This window comes from Pelophylax lessonae (genome assembly GCF_965119305.1).
Source record: "Pelophylax lessonae genome assembly, chromosome: 8".
In the NCBI taxonomy this organism is placed as follows: Eukaryota; Metazoa; Chordata; class Amphibia; order Anura; family Ranidae; genus Pelophylax; species Pelophylax lessonae.
This window is the reverse complement of record NC_138775.1, coordinates 145,429,704-145,444,775: the sequence shown is the minus strand read 5'-3', so window position 1 is coordinate 145,444,775 and position 15,072 is coordinate 145,429,704. Positions and strand designations below refer to the sequence as shown.

The following is a 15,072-nucleotide window of genomic DNA, read 5'->3' as shown; positions in this document are numbered from 1 at the left end:
AAGCACATCTTTACGCAAAGTGAATATTTGCCCGCTTGAGCAAATAATGGTATCTACTCTGGTGAACCAAAAACATTCCATGTTTCCATTATATTTCTTATTAGGGCATTGTTATCAATTTGGTCACCTTCTTCCTTTGAATGGACACTTCCTGGTCTGCAGGTCTGCTGTGAAGTCAACATTTACAAGACCACTTAGCAAGACCACACAAAGTGTAGATCGATTAGTTCACCCAAATGTATGTCCCCATACGGGACAGCAAACAGGTGGAGATAGTGAGCAGCACCCACCGGTTCCTCCCTTCAACATCCATATTATTACTGTGTCCTGTCCAAAGAAGTCAGCAGGAGGAAGCAGTAAGCACTGAGAGGAATACAAGATGTTAAAACTCTCAGAGTTGTCGGGTTCCCGGCAGATTTTAGGAAATTTCTTCACTGGCTTGTAATAGATAACAAATGGGATCTATCTAGCTCACATTAATTCTCAAGCCACAACATTTCTAAATATTTTCTTTCTAGAGTATGCATGTGGATACATTTCCATGAAAAGTTTTATTATAGATTGCAGAATGTACTCTAGATAATAGAAGATTTGCTTTTTTTGGATTTGTAACTTCCTCCAGAATGTATCATTAATATATACTTGAATTGCTTCAATGTTGTTGTCATCGGCAAATGAAGGTAAACCTAGCTGAAATGCAGGAATCAGCTTTTCTGGAACAAAATCTTTCCACTAGCTCTGCCTATGTCTGAGACAACTGGCAAAAGAAGGAACTCTCCTCACCTAGTAATTTCCTTTCACTTTGCATCTCTGGGACAAGAAGTGAAGGGAAATCTTACCAACAGGACACAAACTGCACAAACTACCTGGCAGAGGTTTTAACTCTATCCCACCCAAGTAAAAAAAAATATTGGCTTTATGTTCACTTTAATCACATATCAATATCAGGTCTTCTCAAGAGAATGTTATATTAAATGAGAATTATTCACATTTGTCAATACAGGTAGTATTTTTGCTTGGCAATTTACAGTCATGTACATTTTGGATAACAATTACCTTTTTTAAATCGTCGCTTGATTAGCCACAAAGCTAGTGCTAGGGTAAAAGCACTGGCGGCAGTTGCCAAACCTAGTATAAACACTGATCTCTGATGATCGTTCTTAGAATGCAGGAGGTTCACAATTTCTATGGGAATAAACCAAAAGAAAAATGAATGCAAATGCTGTTCATCCTACAACTATTAAAACAAGCCATGTGCATGAATACGCATATGGGGGTTTTCTGAATTTACCATGCTAAAATAAACAAAAAGAAGGAAAATCCTATTAGAAGTTGTGTGTAGAGTTACAAAACAGTATGATTCTCATACACAGCGTTAGCAATGATGAATTCTGGCATCACTTAATTTGCATGTAAAATATATTTTTGTTAACTTAACATTATTGCTTGGCATACAGTATATACAGCAGCATCACCACAATGATGCAATTCAACTTGGGAAAACATTTTTTTAGGGTGCAACACCTGATTTTTTTGTCAGAGGCAAATGGCTTTGATTGATTAGTGGAAATAGAAACCCCAGCAGATCTACAAGCCTTTAGGAAAGTTTAGTCTTAAAAAACAGCTAACACTCTCAATTTTCTACCAAATGGTCAGTGGCAAACCATTTCATAACATAGTTTATAAACTTATTTTTTGCAGTACCACACTGTATTGTCTTAAAAGTTTACAAAATGTAAAAACAGAGCACACAGTAGCACATCAAAACTACAACCCACATTACAGAAACAAGGCAGTTTTTTGTCTCAAAAAAATGTAAGTATAACATTTTAGAGAAAATAGACACAAATATCATATGGCCACTGTACAGTATAAAATAGTTTTATTAGGTCACAATGTAAGAGGTAGTGATGATTATTATGAAATAAAAATTGGAGTGCATTATTTCAGAGACAATAGCCAAAAATATTGCAGTCACTGCAAAGTAAAAAAACAATTTGATTAAACCACATTGTTTTTTTTTTTTTCTGAGACAATAGCCACAAATATTGCACAATCTCTACACATTATATAAGACGCTTGACTAAGTTGCAATGTAAGAAGGAGAGACGTAGGTTTTATCATGAAACAAGTGGGTATTATGTCACAGTCAATGGCCACAAATATTAAACATTTGCTAAAGAGTATGTGAGCATGTCAAACTCACCTGCTCCTGCCAGTGCTACCCCATTTAGAGTCTGGCCATGTGTTGCTCGGTGTTCAAGCAACAAATCAGAACACTAGCTGCCAAGTGTCTCCAGAGATCGTCTTTTGTTCCTGTGAATCCTCATGTACCCCTGTGTTGTCAGTGTTCCTGCATCTGTACACCCTGTATACTTCTAGAAATCTTCCAGCATTCATGCACCCATGTGCCCTGTGTTCTCCCAATGAGCTCTCCAGGACTCCATTGCCCTCAGAGACTCTTATGAGTTTCTGTGATCTCAGCACCACAGTGTTCCCAGAGACTTTCCTGTGTTCCTGTGATCCTAGCACTGAGTTCCCCTGCAGACTCTCCTGTATTCCTGTAATTACAAAACGTCAGTGCTCCCAGAGACTTTTCTGTTTTCCCAGTGCCCCAGTGTTCCCAAAGATCACCTGTGTTCCTGATCACCCATGACTCATATTTGTGTTCCTGGGGTTCAGCACCCCTATGTTCCCAGAAGCTTTTTCTTGTGTAGTCATGCTTCCAGCTCTATAGTTTCCTATGTGGGTGGGCCAGAGAGCTGCAAACCTGGGAGTCCTCCTACAGCAAAGTTCATCTCACCTTGAGGGGTGCTCTAGTGAAAACCAGGGGGCTCCTTAGATTCTGAGCCTCAGACCTTATTAGAGCTCCCATCTCTGCTGAATGTGCAGGCACTTCTGTTCCTACCAAGTCTTTGAGTATTCTGTCCCCCTTTCATGCAGTGCCACCCCAGGCCTCCCTGAATCACATCAGCCTCTGCTAGAACTCAATGTCTACACTGTCTTCTGCAACTTTGTGACCCTAGCTTCTAATGTCCTTTTAGCAACCCTTGAGGAGTCAATACCTCTCACTGTCTCTTCTGAGGCCTTTGCCTCATCACATCCTCAACTCCAACCACCTTCCTGGTTTGAATTATTTGTAGTACATACAGATTTTTCTGTCCATGACTATTAGCAACATGCGAGTGAAAGACGTGACAGTTTTCATTATGAAATAAATACTAGAGTGTAATATTTCAAAGACAATACCCACAAATATTGCACATTCCATGTGGAGCATGTAAGTAGCTAGGTTAGTCCACAATGTAAGAGGGAAAGATAAAGCAAGTTTTATCTTGAAATCACCATTAGGGTGTATTATTACAGAGACACAATAGCCACAAATATTTTTGAGAGAGCACTGGAATAGGCCACAAACTAGGAGACACAAAGCACAGTTTACTCTGCAGAAAATGTTAGACATTTTGCAGTTGAGGCCCAGCTGTAGAAACAATATATGTGGCACCTTTATAGTGCCAGAGCACCAGAATAGGGCAGAAGAGGTGGCAGGAGCTGATAACTGGGACACGCTGGGAGAGTTGGCAGCATCTAGAAATGAATGCAGGCCAGCAAAAGCAGCAGGAGCATGTAACGAAAGCAGGCCAGGAGATGTGTCAGGAGCTATCAATGGTGGCAGTGGCAGGCCAGGAGAAGTGGCAAGAACTGGTAGCGGAGGTAGTTCAGGGGAGGTGGTAAGAGCTGGTAATGCTGGCAGCTCAGCAATAGAAGCAGGAACAGGTAATAGTGTAAAGTACCATTTTTTGGGCCAGATTGCTAGGAAAGATGTAGTCAGGAGCACGAGCTGCAGGGGTATTGTAATTATTGCTGATGCAGGACTAGTTCATTTTTTCTGAAAGTGAGTTGGTCAACAGTGTCAGGGATAGGAAGAATTGTTTCTATTTAACAAAAATGCATGCTGTGCTGAAGGCCTTTTAAGAGAGTGCAGAGGGCAAGCCAGAAGCTTCAGCACATATTATGCAAGCTCTTGCTAGAGGTCTGTTCGCCTCCCCCCTCCTCTCTCTGCAGCCTCATGGGACACATCACAAGTCCCAAGAGACTGCAGGACCACTCACAAGGCACAGCATTGCTTGCACATGTGCAGTGAGCAGCCAGCTGTGAAGCCGCAAGCAGTCACAGTCGGCTGCCTACAGTTATGATGCCAGCACCAGCCCCGAAAAGCGGTAAAGAAACCCGGTCGAGAGAGCACAGACCTAGATCCCTGGACAGGTGAATGGCTGTTTTTTTAAAAGTCGGCAGCTAAAGTTTTTGTAGCTGCCTACTTTTAATTTTCACACAAGGGACTGATATCTGCTTTAAAAACTTTCATCTACTTCCTGCCCAGGCCAATTTTCAGCCTTCAGTGCTGTTGCACTTTGAATGACAATTGTCATGCAACACTGTACCCATAATACATTTTTTTATTTTTAGAGCTTTCTTTTGGTGGTATTTAATCACCACTTGTTTTTTTTTTTTTTGCTAAATAAAAATAAAATCAAGTTTTTCTTAATTTCTGTTATAAAATTTTGTAAACAATTGGTATTGGTATAAGGTATATATTGGTATAAGGTTTTTCTCCTTCACTGATGTATACTGATGAGGCTGCACTGAGGGGCACTGATAGGCAGCACTGGTTGGCACTGATAGGCTGCACTGATGGCCACTGATGAGGTAGCACTGATGAGGCAGCACTGATGGGCACTGATGAGGAGGCACTGATGAGGCTGCACTGATATGCGGCACTGATGGGAACTGATAGGCGGGACTGATGGGTACTGATAAGCGGCACTGACGGGCACTAATAAGCGGCACTGATAGGCGGCACTGATTGACACTGATAGACGGCACTGCTGGGCATTGTAAGGCAGGACTGGTGGGCACTGATAGGCGGCACTAATTGGTAGCACTGAGGGCACTGTTGGGGCTGCAATGATAATCAGGACACAGATGATCACTGCCCTGATTATCAGTGTAGATGTCCCCTTTCACACTTGCCGGTTACCAGCTCTCCTCTCCTCACACTGTGACAGTGTAAAGAAAGGAATGCTGATAACTGGCAAGTGTGTTTACATTGTGATCAGCTGTGATTGGACATAGCTGATCACTTAGTAAAGGACCGCTGTGATTGACACTTAACCCTGCTCTGTGATCAGCTGTGTCTGAAAAACACAGCGATTACAGAGAGCACCGGGTGTGCCCCGCAGCGTTTCTGGGAGGACATCAATATACGCCCTCCCAGAACTGGACAACCGTGCTGTAGCTGTCATTTGGCCATAGAGCGGTCAGCAAGTAGTTAAAGACTGCAGTAATTGCAGATGAAATGTGTGAAGAGGTAGAAAATGAGGAATGTGAAGAAGGAGTTAGAGCACTTTACTGCTGACTAGTATCATTGAGGTACTTCTCCCACCGAGCTTTGTGGTGCAGGTTCATGTGTCTCCTCATACATGTGGTACCTAAATAGCTGGTGAATATACAGGCAGAGGTTGAAAACTACAGCCTGTGTTTGGCAGTGGATGTGGTTAAAAAAAGCTAAGACTGCTGAGCTATATGGAATGACCCTGTGAATAGAGATGTACTGAACGGTTCGCCGGCGAACGGTTCCCGGCGAACTTTGAACGTTCGCGTTCGCCGCTGCGGGCGAACATATGCGATGTTCGGTCCGCCTCCTATACATCATCATTGAGGCAAACTTTGACCCTGAACATCACAGTCAGCAGACACATTCCAGGCCAATCAGCATACCTCCCTCCCACACCCTCCCACCTCCTATAAATAAGCAAGGGCAGCATCCATCTTAGATCATTTCTGTGTTACTGAGAGCAGGGAAAGTGCTGGTGCTGCTGCTGCTGTTATAGCTGGGGACAGTTCCCGGTCTTGTTAGCCAGTGTTCTTGGTACACTCCTGCTGTAAGGACAGCACCCCAAAAAGCCCTTCCTAGGGCTGGTATTTGAGGTTTTTTTTGGATATATATATATATATATATATATATATATATATATAGTCCCCAAAAGCCCCTTTGAGGGCTGGTATTTGAGTATTTTTTTAATATATATATATATTATATATATATATATATATATATATATATATATATATATATATATATATATATATATATATGTAGCATGTCCAGAACCAGAAAAAAAAGATCATATAGGTGTAAAAGGGGTTCCCACCATCCCTGCTCTACTGAAAATTTATCTTTTTTTTCTGGTTCTGGACATGCTACAGAGCTGAAACTTCACAGGTACACTTTTTAGACCCCCTAGACACTAAATCACACAAAAAAAGTTCTTAAAAATTGTCATTTTTGATAGAGAGCCAATTATTGGAAAACTTGAAAAAAAAAAAAAAAACTTAACAAAAAAAAATTTCTTTGGATTTATTGTTTGGGGGGTCTAAAAGGTGTACCTGTGAAGTTTCAGCTCTGCAGCATGTCCAGAACCAGGAAAAAAAGATCATATAGGTGTAAAAGGGGTTCCCACCATCCCTGCTCTACTGAAAAATTATCTTTTTTTCTGGTTCTGGACATGCTACAAAGCTGAAACCTGTGAAGTTTCAGCTCTGTAGCATGTCCAGAACCAGAAAAAAAATAGAATCAGGGTTAGGGCTAGGGTTAGGGTTAGGATTAGGGCTAGGGTTAGGGTCAGGGCTAAGGTTAGGGTTATTTTTAGTGCTTAGGCTACTAACTCTAACCCTAAGTATCTCACCGTAACCCTAACCCTAGCCCCTAACACTAAACCTAACCCTAACCCTCTAACCATAACCCTAACCCTCTAACCTTAACCCTAACCCTCTAAGCCTAGCCATAAAAATAACCCTAACCCTAAACCTAACCCTAACCCTAGCCCTAACCCTAATTCGTAATTTTTTCTGGTTCCGGACATGCTACAGAGCTGAAACTTCACAGGTACACTTTTAGACCCCCCAGATGCTAAATCCAAAGAAATTTTTTATTTGTATTTTTTTTTAATTTTTCCAATAATTGGCTCTCTATCAAAAAATTACAATTTTTAAGAACTTTTTTTTGTGTGATCCCTCTCCGGCATGCCACAGTTCAGGTGTTTGTCCCCTTGAAACAACTTTTCCATTACTATTGTGGCCAGAAAGAGTCCCTGTGGGTTTTAAAATTCGCCTGCCTATTAAAGTCTATGGTGGTTCGCAATGTTCCTCGGTTCGCGAACATTCGCCGATGTTCGCGTTCGCCATTCGCGAACAGCGAATTTTATGTTTACGACATCACTACCTGTGAATAGCTGTAACCTGTACTTGTGGGGCAGTGCCATCCAGTGGAGTAGGACAGATGCTCCCCCTAGTCCTTTGCTAGCTGTTCCTCTGCCCATGGATGAAGATGCAGCACCTGCTAACCTATTACTAGGTGCACCTGAAGAACCTCTGCCTCTCCCTTTAGGCCTCTTGACATAATGAATACAGGGGACTGCCTAATTATCAGTAGTGATGAGCCGAACACCCCCTGTTCGGTTTGCACCAGAACATCTTGAACAAGGAAAAAGTTCTGGCAAACATGAAAACTCTTTTAAAGTCTTTGGGACATGAACATGAAAAATCAAAAGTCCTAATTTTAACCACTTCTGGACCGGAAGGATTTGCCCCCTTTAAAAAGACAATTGCGTAGTCGTGTGATGCTGTACCCAAAACAAAATTGATGGCCTTTTTTTCCCCACAAATAGAGCTTTCTTTTGGTTGTATTTGATCACCTCTACGATTTTTATTTTTTGCGCTATTAACAAAAAAAGAGCGACAATTCTGAAAAAAATATATATATATATTTTTCACTTTCTGCTATATGACATTCCCAAAAAAAAAATTTAAAATCAAAATTTTTTAACATTTTAGGCCAATTTGTTTTCTGCTACATATTTTTGGTAAAAAAAATCGTAATAAGCGTATTTTGATTGGTTTGCGCAAAAGTTATCGCGTCTACTAACTACGGGAAAGATTTATGTAATTTTTATTGTTTTTTTTTATACTAGTAATGGCGCGAGCTGCGTTTTTTTTTTAGCAGGCTGCGACATTGCGGCGGACAGATCGGACCCCTAACTGACATTTTTTACACTTTTGTGGGGACCAGTGACATGACTACAGTAATCAGTGCTAATATATGCACTGTTACTGTAATAATTTTTTTTTTTAAATTCAACGTTTATTAGGAGAAGGAAAGGCATACAGATCAAGCAGAAGCAATGGTAATGGTCCACATACAAAATCACAGGCAAAGCAAATACAAAAAACAAACAAACAGTTCTAGTGAATACCAGTAATCATAGCACGTAAGACCACACAGCAAAACGCAACTCCCGAAAAATCAGAGAAAATTACTATGGGGAGCCCGGCCCCCGAAGAGGCCCCGCCCTCCCCCGCCATCTTCATATGGCCGAGGGTTACTGTAATAATGACACTGGCAGGGAAGGGGTTAACACTGTGGGTGATCAAGGGGTTAAATGTGAGCCTGGGGGAGTGATTCTAACTGTATGGGGGCGGTGCTTGTGAAATGACCATAGAGACCTGTGATCCTAAATAGAAGGATCATAGGCACTCTAAGATCATTCCAGAGAGAACGGTCAGCTGTGTTTACAACAGCTGTCCGTTCTTCTCTCTCAGCAGGGAGCAATTTCCGGTGGCAGGCAGCAATCAAAGCCGCCTGCCACGCACATTGGTGTCCCCCCTGCCGAGAGGGGCTGCCTGCCACAGTATGTCTGCTGCTGGCGGTCCAGTTAAAGGCTTATATGCAAGTTATTGCCATAAAAAGTGTATGATGACCTGGGTACTGCCCTGGGGGACATGTATCAATGCAAAAAATGTTTTTTAAAATGATCGTTTTTACAGGAGCAGTGATTTTAATGATGCTCAAAGTGAAACAATAAAAATGAAAAATTCCTTTAAACATTGTGCTTGGGGGGGGGGGGTCCCCTTAGTCTGTTTGTAAAGTGGCACATCTGTACGATGTATGGAGCCTGCTGCAGCAAAACTGACATTTCTAAAGAAAAAAAGTAATTTAACCACTTGACGACCACCCGCCGCACATATGCTGCGGCAGGCTGGCTCAGCTGCACGAATCAACATAGGGGTACGTTGGTTTGTGGGAATAGTGCTGGCAGTGGGGATGCTGATCCATGGGATCGGCGGCCGTGATAGCCGCCGGGCACCCATGATAGTTCCCCACTTAGATAGAAGGACGGTCAGCCGTTGTAAACACAGCTGACCGTGGTTCTCTCTGAAATTATCCCAGAGCGCCTGTGATCCTTCTATATAGGATCACAGGTCTCTATGATCATTTCCCAAGTCCCTTCCCGCACAGTTAGAAAACACTCCCCTAGGCTCACACTTAACCCTAGGTTAACCCCTTCCCTGCCAGTGTCTTTATTACAGTAACAGTGCATATTTTTAGCACTGATTACTGTAGTAATGTCACTGGTCCCCCCAAAAGTGTCAAAAATGTCAGTCCTGCTAAAAATCGCAGATCACCACCATTACTACTATAAAAAAAATAAAAATAAAAATGACATAAATCTTTCCCCTAGTTTGTAGACGCGATAAGTTTTGCGCAAACCAATCAAAATACGCTTATTGTGATTTTTTTTTTTTTTTTACCAAAAATATGTAGCAGAATACAAATTGGCCTAAAAGGGTGAACATATTTGATTTTTTAAATTCTTTTTTTTTTTTTTTTTTTGGGGAATGTTATATAGCATATTTTCTTTTCAGAATTGTCGCTCTTTTTTTGTTTATAGCGCAAAAAACAAAAATCGCACAGATGGTCAAAAGATGGACAAAAAAGTTCTATTTGTGGAAAAAAAGGAGATAAATTTTATTTTGGTACAGTGTCGTTAAAGTAACGCCGTGCCGAATCGCAGAAAATGGCCTGATCATTAAGGGGGCAAATCCTTCCAGTCTAGAACAGGTTAAACTTGCTTGTGGCGGTAATGTATTGCGGGCTCCCAGCAATATAGATAAAAAAAATGAAAAAAAAGGCGTAGGGTCCCCCCCTCCCCTGCAATCCATACCCGGCCCATCGGGTCTGGTATGGATTTTAAGGGGAACCCCAGGCCAGAATAAAAAAAAATATGGTGTGGGGTTCTCTCCAAAATCTATACCAGACCTTTATCCGAGCATACAGTGGGGCAGGTCAGGGAAGAGGGGGGGACAAGCGAGCACCCCCCCCTCTTAAACCAGGCCACATGCCTTCAACATGGGGTGTTTGGTGCTTTGGGGCAGCGGGCTCTGCCCCCGCCCCAAAAAACCTTGACCCATGTTGATGGGGACAAGGGCCTCTTTCCAACAACCCTGGGCTGTGGTTGTCAGGGTCTGCAGGTGGGGGGCTTATCGGAATATGGAAGCCCTCTTTAACAAGGGGGCCCCCAGGTCCCACCCCCCACCCGCAGACCCCGACAACCACAGCCCAGGGTTGTCTGGAAGAGGCCCTTGTCCCCATCAACATGGAGACAGGTGCTTTAGGGGGCAGGTAGAGAATTAATGATTTAGGGGTGGCACCAGAGGAAATGTTCCAGTACCATCTTAAGTGGAGGACACTAAGGCTGATTTGACTCTGTGGTGGGGTCATATATTGGAGGTGAGCAGGAATTTTGCCAGAAGGTGGTGGGCACCGAACACATTGGATATAAGCAATTTATGTCACTATAAACTACCTATGTAACTATATATGTAACTATATTTGCACTACAGTGGAATTCCATGAATGGGACTTTGACACATAGATTGTTTTGTTATCACATATATGATTTAATACCAGTTGGATTGTGTTATTTATATGTCTTGCCCATAATTTACAGCGCTGCGCTTATATGTTGTACTATAGTATTGATTTCCCTATTTACCCCCAGTCTTCAATATACTGACTAAAGGCAGCTGGGAACCCTGAATTTTATATTGCAGAAAACTGGTAAAGAAGAAAACCCCCATTAATGGCCCTTCTAAGGCTCATTCCTAATTATAATGTTCATTTTTAATATTTGTGTTTAGAGTTCAAGTTAAGGTTTAGGGTTTCATGATAAGATCCCACTTTAAAGGTTGTACTGTATATAATATATACAGTATCTTACAAAAGTGAGAACACCCATCACTTTTTTGTAAATATTTTATTATATCTTTTTATGTGACACCAATGAAGAAATGACACTTTGCTACAATGTAAAGTAGTGAGTGTACAGCTTGTATAACAGTGTAAATTTGCTTTCCCCTCAAAATAACTCAACACACAGCCAATAATGTCTAAAGTGAGTACAATTTATATAGCAAATGTTTTTTACACGTATACATTTAGTACATAATTCAGATATGAATCATGGATATATTTGGGCTTTCTATAGAGCACAGCAAAAGTTGTTTCAGTTTTTTCCTTTCTTGAGTCCCTGTTCACACATAAGCGATGCGGGAACCCTGCGAACCCACTGCGGGTTCCCGCATCGCATTCGACTCAAAAGGTGAAAAGGTAACCACAACCCCACATCAGTTAGCATATCGCAGTGCCAACTGTGAGTTCAGACATGAATCGGATCGCATAGGTGTGAACACCCATGCGATCCGATTCTGGTGCGGAGCCAAAAAAGGGTCCTGTCCGAGTTGTGTTTGATAGTGATGCGAATTCAGCCATATAATCTGTGGCTGAATTTGCATCACACAGACATCGCATGTGATTTGCAGAGCAGTGCGCTCCGAATCATATGCAATGTCTGTCATTGCATAGATGTGAACCGGCACTGAATTCAAACTTTAGCCTTGTGTACAGAGCAGAAGAAAGGGAAACAAATCACTGCTCTGACACATTCAGCTCTGGAAAACTAGCGCTTCACCTTACCAAAGGCCAGGGGTGTAACTACAGGGGTTCCAGAGGTTGCAATTGCAACCGGGCCCCATGCTCCAGGGGGCCTCTGCGGCTCCCCTTTACACCTGGATAGGAGAGGCGGCGGGTGCAGCATGTAGAGAAATCACTGTCCTCCTTTTTCCTTCTGTAGCTGCAGGAGCAAAATGGAGGAGATTGGTTTCTCTGTATGCTGTCCCGCAGCTCCTCCTATTCAGTTCACTTGTGTTCTGCTGTCTCTGGGCCCCTGTGTGCTCCCCTGGTCCCCCCCCCACTGTGCTGCCAGCTTCCTCCCTCCCCACTCCTGCTGGCTGCTGCAGGGAATGTGTCGCAATAGAGAACCAGGAAGGGGTCGGTAAATATATAATTTACCAGCTCCTTCCTTTTCTGAATGGACAGAGTCAGTGACATTGTAAAAAAAAAAATAATAATAATAATAAAATGATAAAAAAATAATACAACTAAAGTACCAAAAGATAAAAACTACTAACACCAGTGGGTGAACTCCCAGGATCGCAAAGGTCACACTTGCGACCGGACCCGGGCATTCCACCCCCGTGGGGAGGCCCCAAGATGGCAGGAAGGGGGCCCAGTGCAGAATTTGTGAAAGAGTCCTGTTGCGGGACTGTAGTAAAGGGCCCCACATCGAGAGTAAAGGGCCCCAGGATCAGTGGGAAGAGCCCAAGGCTTGAAGGGAATGGCCCCCGGCCAGTGGTCCAGGGGGCCATTCATGGTTTCTTGCACCGGGTCCCTGAAGGTTCTAGTTACCCCTCTGCTAAAGGCCACTAGCTATGTAACACGTATGCGCACAAACAGCCTCTTTACAAGCTGAGGAGATCCATTCCTAACTGTCAGTCAATAGTTTTTAGTTAAAACATATTGGTATTTGTTACTGCCAAAAGCACAGTCATCTTTTCTAGGTAATATCAAGGATTACCATCTACTTTCTGGACAAATATTCTGACAAAAAGGGATGACACAATTGTATAAATCTTGCTTCCTGTGCAGTGCCTATCCTAATGCAGCCTTTTATCCTGTGACTCACTAAAAATGTACAGTACAGCAGTCTAATCACTTGGAAATACTTTTTTCTGCCTACAAGGGACTGATGAAATAATTTCAGCCTAGACAAAGTCACTGAGTTGGAGCTCAAAATTGCTTTTTCATGATTTGATACAGGTAATTTTGGCAAAAAAAATATACTGTTGATTTACTGTTCATTGTGAGGCTCTTTATTTCAAAAACCTTATGCCCTAAAAACTAACTAGGCTTCCTGTGCCAAAGCAAACACACTGTTTGGCTTGCAATATACAGTGGATTTATGTGGTGTATTTATGGTTCATTATCATTGAAGTGTTTTATGAAAATATTTTAACCACTTTAGCCCCGGAAGATTTTGCTACTCAATGACGAGGCCACTTTTTTCAACTTGACAATGCGTGACTTTACCTGACAATTGCGAAGTCATGCAATGCTGTACCCAAACAAAATTTCCGTACTTATTTTCCCACAAACATAGCTTTCTTTTGGTGGTATTTGATCACCTCTGCACTTTTTATTTTTTGTGATATTAATAAAAAAATAGTTAAAATTTTGCAAAAAATTTACATTTTTTACTTTGACTGTATCCATATATAATTTTTTTGTCATATATTTAGGCCAAAATGTATTTAGCTACATGTCTTTGACAAAAAAATTCTCAATAAGCGTATTTTTATCCACTTTAAGACCGGAAGATTTTACCCCCTTCTTGACCAGGCCATATTTTGCGATTCGGCACTGCTGTTATTTTAACAGACAATTGCGCAGTCGTGTGACACTGTACCCAAACGTTAAGTCCTCTTTTTTCCCCACAAATAGAGCTTTCTTTGGGGGTATTTGATCACCTGTGCGGTTTTTAATTTTTGCGCTATAAACAAGAAAAGAGCGACAATTTCGAAAAATTATTTTGAAAAAATATATAAAATTCCCAAAAAATAAAATTTAAAAATCAAAAATTTTTAACATTTTAGGCCATTTTTTTTCTGCTACATATTTTTAGTAAAAAAAATCGCAATAAGCGTCTTTTGATTGGTTTTCCCAAAAGTTATTGCGTTTAATAACTACGGGAAAGATTTATGTCATTTTTATTGTTTTTTTTTTTTTTTTTTACTAGTAATGGCAGCGATCTGCGATTTTTTGCGGGACTGCGACATTGCGGCAGACAGATCGGACCCCTAACTGACATTTTTACACTTTTGGGGGAACCAGTGACATTACTACAGTAATCAGTGCGTATATGCGTGAATCTTCCACCTCACTGCAAGCAATACATTGCACCTCAAACAGGCCCGTTCACCCTCTGGCCCTAGTCTACACTCTCTAACCCACATCTTCAATCTCTCCCTCTCTTCTGGGATCTTCCCCAACTCTCTAAAACATGCACTAGTCAGCCCCATACTTAAAAAGCCCTCACTGGACCCAACTAATCTTAACAACCTACGCCCTATTTCCTTGCTCCCCTTTTTATCCAAACTCCTTGAACGTCTGGTCTACAACTGACTGTGCGAACACCTTGCTGAGAATAGCCTTCTTGATCCCCTTCAGTCTGGATTTCGGCCTCAACACTCCACAGAAACTGCTCTCCTAAAACTAACAAACAATTTACTAACTCCTCAAAAAACTCCACGCCTTTGGTCTTCGTGACTGTACTCTTCACTGGTCTCTTCCTACTTAAGTAAGTAGAAGTAGCTGTGGTAGAAGTAGTAACCGCGCTAGTGGAAATAACACAACAATAGCTGCAACTTTAAGTGTGACCACACCCTTAACAGAAATAAAAATTAAATGAGTTGCGCTAATCAAATATTAAATAAAAGTCCATATACCAACTGATAGGTATAGATTGGTGATCAAAAAATAGTCTCTAACCAAATATAATTCATAGAGGTCCAAATTAATGGGAAATCGGATGAATCGAGGTAATGATGACAATCCAAACTCCCTTATGGTATTACGCTTACCAGAAACACGTGGTAAATGAAGCTGGGTTCAAATCAGGCTCTCGACAACTTGATTGTGAATATCAGTGATTAAGCTCCAGGAAATAAATAACGTGGAATCATAAAGGAAAAAAAGAGGAAGAACGCCATAGCATAAAACCCCACAAAAAACTTTTCAAAAAACTTTTGATGGTGTAAAATGTGACTTTAAACACCAAA

The 15,072-nt window shown here is 41.6% G+C and overlaps 1 protein-coding gene across 1 annotated transcript in view; it reads right to left on the bottom strand.

Moving 5' to 3' along the window:
• Positions 1-927: 927 nt before the first annotated feature.
• Positions 928-15,072, bottom strand: part of SELL (selectin L) — a gene marked incomplete at both ends in the record, with an annotated part of 319,522 nt that continues 305,377 nt past the window's right edge. The window contains 2 exons of the mRNA XM_082266317.1: positions 928-950; positions 1,057-1,185. Of these exons, the coding sequence (XP_082122443.1) occupies positions 928-950; positions 1,057-1,185 (152 nt within the window). The remainder of the gene's footprint in view (positions 951-1,056; positions 1,186-15,072) is intronic.